Source organism: Etheostoma spectabile, chromosome 14 (genome assembly GCF_008692095.1).
Source record: "Etheostoma spectabile isolate EspeVRDwgs_2016 chromosome 14, UIUC_Espe_1.0, whole genome shotgun sequence".
Lineage (NCBI taxonomy): Eukaryota > Metazoa > Chordata > Actinopteri > Perciformes > Percidae > Etheostoma > Etheostoma spectabile.
In genome coordinates this window covers 12,379,968-12,387,549 of record NC_045746.1, presented here as the reverse complement: position 1 = coordinate 12,387,549, position 7,582 = coordinate 12,379,968, and the positions used below count along the sequence as shown (strand labels likewise).

Genomic DNA, 7,582 nt, shown 5'->3' with positions numbered 1-7,582 from the left:
CTGGGTACACCAATGTATGTTTTAACAGCATATAATTTATGTTATACTTTAATGTACTTAGCGGTCTTATTTTTTTTTCTTAACATGTTAAATGTAATTTAAAATATCATTTCAATCATACAAACAGAAATGCAGCACATAAAGACTGTCCATTAAAGAAAAGTAATCCACTTTGTTGCAGAGCTCTGCTATTGGTCGGTTACAGCTGCGTCAGACGTACACGACGCTGCGTACACAGTGCTGGCCAATAGTAGTTTACATGCAAATCTGGTTGAAAACTGCCCCGCGAATCTTGAGTTTCGCGCGTGGAATATCCTCTCGTGCTTGTGTCAGCGGTGGTGCTGTTGCCTAAAATATTTTTCTGCGTCAGTCAAGGAGATAATTGAACTAGATAGAGATGAATATGGCCAGCTTTATATTGTACAAGCGGTAGATATGGGTAGAAATAAGAATAGCAGCAGCCAGTACGAGACAACATGAGAAAAGGGGACTCGGAAGTCGTCGACATTAGCGTGGGTTGGTCCGAGAATAGCTCGACCATACGGACCGACAGCCTTACGACCGACGTTATCAGCGCCGACTCACGGTCACGTTACACCCTCCGGACCCTAAACAGGGACAGGGCAGACGTTAAAGCTCGAACAAATTCAGGTAACGTTAACTTCTGTTGTGCAGAATTAACCAGATGCAAAATACGTGGGGAGCAGGGTCAACTTGGATATATAGCTAGCTTAGCTAAAGTTAACGTTATATTGAATGCTGATATGCCAAGTGGTTGCTGGGTAATGTGTGGTAATGCACGTTCATATATATATTTTTTTAATGTGTTATCTACATGTGCCCACACATATGTAACGTTATACTATGCACATAACGTTAGGCAACTAGCTATTGTTGTACTAGCTCAGTTACGTTACCGTTTTGTTTTCGATCAAGTAAGGTAACATTAAGGTATGGCTAGTCAATTTGCACATGTGGAGCGAACGTGTTTATTAACGTTTACCCTTCCGAGCTTGAGCCTCATGATAGGTTCATTTTTTCAAATTAGGTCGGACGCTTGGTAACATATCTAACGGCGTGTGTTTGTAAAATGAGACACATACTGGTACGTGAGGACACGATGCATTTTTTCTTCGACATTTTTAGCACCACTGATAACTCGAAATGATATTTTGGTTAGCTGCATCAAGCAGGCGATGGTTATCCTGGTCGTTAACGGAAGCGCCAAATCTGTCTTCAGAATAAAGGCATTGTCATTCAAAGTAAACTGAGGTAACAAAACAACTGCTTCTGTTAACGTTAAACGTTAAATGCAGTGGAAAGATATCCCTGTGGACTTGACACAGAAAAGGGCATATAGCATTGATGTGTGAAATAAAGTTATTAAGTCGAAGAACACTATATTACAAAAATATTCGGCATTAATGTCGATTAATTGAATGTAGCACCGACCACAAGGTAATTTAATTATAAACTTTGATATAATACTGGTATTGAAAAAGAATAATCGATCATTCCAGGCCCACACAACTGAATATCTTTTTTTTAAAAATTTTGTTTTATTAAAAAGCTGACTAGATCATTTTTTGTGGTACTTTCGATACTCTATACTTACAACAAACTTACAACCTTACTGATCACTATAGCTAACTGCATACCAATGTTTTAGACTATGGATATAATTATGTCCCACCTTCATTTCCCGATGAGGATTGTCTAATAGTCTGTCAAAAATAATATTAATTGCTTACTTTTATTTTGAAGGCGAATTTGTGACGCTTCGACTACATTTATGTATTTCCGGTAACTTGACACTCATTGTACCTTGGCTGAGGCATCACGCCGGGCCTTGGCGAAAACATACTTTTTGCACACTTTGGTCTTCGAGTGCACGCGCTGACAGCGCTCTTTAACAGTCGAGTTTTGGCGGAAATACATTGTTAAGGAGGTAACTGTAAATCCCACTGTATTCATTACTGCCAGAAGCAAACTACTACTTGGGCCTTGGGTGAGCATGGGAGGGGGGATGGTGAGATGTTGTTCCAACTAGCTAAACACACTGGTGAGGGTAGCTAGCTTCTGTCCCAACCCCCAGGTAATGACAATCTTCAATAACGATGATTAACCAGCTGGAAGCCGCACATCCCCAGGACCTTCAGGATGGTGGCTGGACCGCCAAATCCAAAAAGCCGATGGCCTCTCTGTCCCACACAGGAGAAAAGGGTAAGACTTTTTACCATAAGAGACAATGTTCCATTGCTGGCCAAAAGAACTTAAACTTTGTTTGTGTCCCCAAAGGGCAATTAGTTTGGTAGCAAGTATAAACACATACAAGACACATGAATGCATTCAAGTTCTACACACACTCCAACTGGAACACAACCATAACAGTACAAGGACAAATAATACCAGTACATGGTGCATGGATAGCAGAGTCAAAGTAACCTTCATAGGGTAGGAAATGATGCTGTGATGTTTGTCTGTGTCTTAACTCTCATGTTGTTCTCAGGTCAAATTGACCTGTTTTCATATAACAATGTCCTTTTTAATTACCCCAAATAACATTATTGATTCCACACATTTTGATGGGTAATTTTGGGATGTTTTATTCAATTTTATAGCATTTGAAAAAAAATGGAAGTGGTTTTGAAATATTGAGTAAAAGTTGACCTATTACAGTCTTTGATTATACATAAACATACTTTCCTTTAATTTTAGTCTAAATAATTCCCAATTTCTGCTTTTCTAACTCAAACATTAGGTATAATTTCCTATAAATGAGGTTAATTGACCATGAATTTCTAAAAGAACTGTAAAACTAAAGTTAATAAGTTAGTGTTAGGTAGTGTTAAACGTCAAAAAAGCAACAAACATTGAAACCGTAAAAAAAAGTTAAAAACGGTGCTAAAAAGCGTCAACAAAAGTGTTTATTTTCATTTCATTTTGATGGGAAGACAACACAAGGGTTAAACATATTTCCAAAGTGGTGGCGACTGAGTTAAATAGCCTTGTGAGCTGATTTGCGTTTGTGCAGCTCTAAATTCACATTGTTCTTCACGTGCACTATCAGCAACATTTTTCATTGTCGTTTGTGAAATACTTAGTCTAGAGTTTTCCAAAGTTGCTTTTAGTCTGCTCTGTTTTTTTGAAGACCCTGAATCTGTTTGTCACGTCACCTCCAAGAGGTTCCCAATACACTTTTTCATCTTCTTTCTCTTGGCATATTGCCAGTGAAACCTTGGTAGACTGCTGAATTATGATTCTGCTAATCATCATTGTATTTTCACTGAGTGTCTGGTTTAAAATAAAATTAGGGAATTTATGATGGTGAAACAATGTCTAATATCATATGGCATTTAAACTTGAAACCATAGGTAACCATAGTCCTTGTTCCGCGCAGTGGCAACAGAAGAATGGCAAATGTTAGAAAGGATTTAATCCAATTAAGCACATTAAAATATGAAATATTAGAACAGATATAGAAATCAAAATTTAAAGGCTCTTTTCAATTCAATTTTATTTATAGTATCAATTCATAACAAGAGTTATCTCAAGACACTTTACAGATAGAGTAGGTCTAGACCACACTCCCTAATTTACAAGGACCCAACAGTTCTAGTAGTTTCCTCCAGAGGAAGCAACAGTGCGACAGTGGCGAGGAAAAACTCCTTTTAAGGAAGAAACCTGTGACAGACCCAGGCTCTTGGCAGGCTGTGTCTGACGACCGGTTGGGGTTAAAATGAAGAGTGTCAATAACAGTCACAAGAAATAGTAGTTTTTTGTAGTTCTTTGTAGTAGTTCATGGCATAGCAGGGCACTGTGCGGCATTACAAGGCACAGCAGGACGTAGCTGGGCACCGCAGAGCGTAGCCGGATGTAACATGACATTGCAGAACGTGTAGCGGGACCCTGGCAACAGCTGCAAAAATGATTTTGAAGCCTCTCTGATCCAAGGAAACATGCTGGGCGAAAATGAACATAAAAAATTCTTAATTCTCACCCGTCTTTGCAGCTCCCGCCCTCAGTCCCATTGCACGAAAGTCCCTGTTTGAGAAGTCGCGCTGTGACACCTCACTCGGTTTCTTGACGCAGAGGTTTGCGGAGATGCTGCGCCGCTCCGCTGATGGGGTGTTGGACCTCAACCTAGTTGCCCAGGAGCTCAATGCGCCTAAGAGACGTGTCTACGACGTCACCAATGTCCTGGAAGGGATCCAACTCATCAAAAAGAAGTCAAAAAACTTAGTGGAGTGGTTGTAAGTATGAGTGGTAGTGTGTGCCTTTTAGGAAAAGAGCTTGTTGTACATTATGGCGGCTTGGGATGTTTTGTTGAGAATTAATCAATATTTTACAAACATTTTTTTCCATCTATACATTACTATATATGTTTAAGAGTAATGTGTAATTCTACCTTTTTTTTTAAAAGATGGTACCAACTGCTAGTGGATGCCTTTTTAGATGTCAGCCTTTATTGTGTGACTGTATTCTATGTACATTTAGCCGTATTTTTTTTCTCAGTTGTCTTTTTCTTAATTTCCTCATGATCAGTATGGTTGGATCATCAATTTGATGTTTTAGTGATGTTTGTTGTGGTGTTAATCCTGTGTTGCTTCTCGGATGCGTGTGCACAGGGGCGGTCAAGTGAACATAGACCTGGATCAAGAGCTGAAGACTCTGGTTGAGGAGGAGAGGAGGCTGGACGAGTTGATCCACAGCTGTACGCGGCAGGTTCACCAGCTGTGTGACAACCAGAGCAGTCAGAAATATCCTTGGGTTAGAATTTCAGCTTCACTTTGTACTGTTGTCGCCAACATTTACTGACTGAGGTCAAATAGGTGCCCTAGCACTGTGTGAAAAGCATATTGCTGGTGTCTCTAAAGGCCAAACCAATAGCATTTATGTTTAGGGTGGATTGGAGGAGGAATGCCTCCCACCCTATCCACCGTTGTTGGGCTCATGATGTGAATTTTGGGTTTAATCCTTGAGTGTATCACCAACTGTACACAAACACATCCAAGATTGTTTATATTCCTTAACCATGAAGATCACATTTGCCTATTTGACATACGAGGATGTCCAAAGGATTCCCAGCATGAAAGAACAGACTGTGATCGTGATCAAAGCCCCTGCAGAGACAAAACTGGAGGTTCCACATCCAGAAGAGGTGTGTGTGTGTGTGTGTGTGTGTGTGTGTGTGTGTGTGTGTGTGTGTGTGTGTGTGTGTGTGTGTGTGTGTGTGTGTGTGGTGTGTTGTGTGTGTGTGTGTGTGTGTGTGTGTGTGTGTGTGTGTGTGTGTGTGTGTGTGTGTGTGTGTGTGTGTGTGTGTGTGTGTGTGTGTGTGTGTGTGTGTGTGTGTGTGTAAGTTGCTAGTATCTTTTTTTTTTTTTTTTTGCAATGACATATTTTGACTTGAAACCTCAATCAAACAATACAGTATGGGTTTATGGTAGTTATATTATAGTAGTTTGTAGTTCTTTCTGCTTATTGCAAACTGCTCTCTAGAATAGTTTTTCACTGTACTGTATCATTACACATTTCAGTAGCACCACTTAAGATGACAAAAACAGACTATCGCCACAAAAATAAACGCACACAAACAATTGTTTATCCCAGAAAACGCTGTCAAGGCAGCGGCAGCATTGCACATTTTAAGAGTGATGCACTTTATTACTCTGGTATTCATAAAACGTACACCAAAGTGGAAAACTAAACCGGTTGCTGGTTTAAGTCCCCATACGGACCAAAGTATGGTCACTTTCCATGGGCAGCCCCCCCCCCCGACATCTCTCCATTTAGCGCATGAGTGTGTAATTCAGGCCTCCGTGTAATAACAGAGTGAAAACATTGTAATTTCCCCTTGCAGGATTAATAAAGTATTCATTATTATTACATCATGTACTGATGCTACATTGGCTCAGATTAAATTTTGTTCTTGCTTATCCTCCCAAGACACTGTTCACTGTAAGTGTCTGCTGCTTGCTCCTATTCATAGACCATTCAAAGAAAGCACTTTGTCTACTTCTATGTTCAGAGCCTTCAGGTCCACCTCAGCAGCACACAGGGACCCATTGAGGTGTTCCTCTGCTCTGATGACCCCATCCCTATGGAAACCACAGACAGCTCTGTGGCCGACGGTGCCAATAGCATCCACTTAGACTCGTCCGCCAATGGGAACAGCCCCACCCCCCTTGTGCCTTACTCGCGCTTTGTCCAGGTGTCTTCCAAAGGTGAGTTTAGCACTTTCAACATCCCACTGTCTGTCTCAAACAGGTTGCTTTTGTAAAATAGTACTTTGTTGCCATAGAGAAGGAAGCAACCATCCCCCCATGGGCTTATACCCAAACAGAAACCTTTTTATAAGATTATTTAGCGTTTTCTACAGGTTGAGAGTTTACTTCAAACACTTTACTAGTCAAACAAAGGTTTATGAACTGTTTGTTAGAAAAAAAATGATTGCATAAAATAATTTAGAAAGAAATAACTTGTTACATGTTAAAGAAACCAAGCTAGAAGATGATACAGATGTAAGTGTTCTTTTTCAACTAAATCTGGTGGGTTTGTCAAATAAAATGTTTGGTTCAGCAGATAAAGCACATGTTATTGTAAATCTCTATGCACGCGTCATGGCTCCGTTTAAGCATGTTTTACAGTAGCCAAGCTGGCGTGCGCTAACTAACGTCATGGTAGCGGTATAACTGTTTATTCCCACGTGTGGTGGTTGCCACACTATTTGCAGTCTTCTCCTGAAGAGAGGTGTGGCTAATGAGGAAAGGCTACCAACAATGCTGTTTCTATGGACTAGAAGAAGAAAAAGAAACAACGCAGCAGCATTGCCGTCAATGTTTTGATTTGATTGGATGACCTACTTGGTGGGACCAAGCCTTTCATATATCATAAAAGAACTCATCTTAACCCAGTGAGTTTACAAGAGAGTCCTGGCACCCAGTTACCCTCGAGCTCCTTCAGGCGTCCTGTTTCCACTTTGTCGCGCGCCCCTTGAAAAAAATAGTGGTGCGCGCCCTCTGGACGCGCTCTCAAAATCGTGGCACGCCTGCGAGATCTACGTCATTTTGACGTCACATTGGCGTGCGCACTCTTGGATGCGTTGACTATAAAACCGCCATTACTCCTCTCCTCCTAAATCTCTTCTAAATCCTATTACACTAAGGCTATCCAGAGGTAATTCTTGTGCATATTTGTTCTTCGTCATTGTTCATTTGTTTTAATCTGTGTTTTGGGGATTCTAATAATGTTAAACACACTGTTTTGTACTCTACGTGTCTGTGTTGCATTCATTAAGTTCTCATCTGAATAGTTTCCTGTCATTCAAAGAACTCTGGATTGTAGTTTAAAACTTTGACAGCACAGGTAATAAAATGTCGGGGTTTTTTGGGGCTTGAGTGCACAAATAACGTTTGTTAATGGCTACAGGCACGGAGAGAATGTTAACTGAAGGCTCGCTTAGCAATGATTAGCTCCAGTTAACTCCAAATGTAACAAGCTGAACCCACTTCCACGGAGAGACTGTGAATGACGTTTGGGGAAGTGAATTATGAATGCTGTGATTTCATGGGGGGGGGGGGGG

General features: G+C 40.6%; 1 protein-coding gene across 3 annotated transcripts in view; it reads left to right on the top strand.

The window, feature by feature from the left end:
- Positions 1-179: 179 nt before the first annotated feature.
- Positions 180-7,582, top strand: part of e2f3 (E2F transcription factor 3) — an 8,359-nt gene continuing 956 nt past the window's right edge. The window contains exons 1-6 of one of the 3 annotated variants that reach the window (XM_032534920.1): positions 180-651; positions 2,096-2,223; positions 4,013-4,253; positions 4,629-4,760; positions 5,047-5,161; positions 6,029-6,224. In XM_032534920.1, the coding sequence (XP_032390811.1) occupies positions 2,118-2,223; positions 4,013-4,253; positions 4,629-4,760; positions 5,047-5,161; positions 6,029-6,224 (790 nt within the window). In that variant the 5' untranslated portion in view covers positions 180-651; positions 2,096-2,117. Of the gene's footprint in view, positions 652-1,651; positions 2,224-4,012; positions 4,254-4,628; positions 4,761-5,046; positions 5,162-6,028; positions 6,225-7,582 lie in introns of those variants that run through there. The other 2 variants (XM_032534922.1, XM_032534921.1) reach the window with 2 other exon arrangements.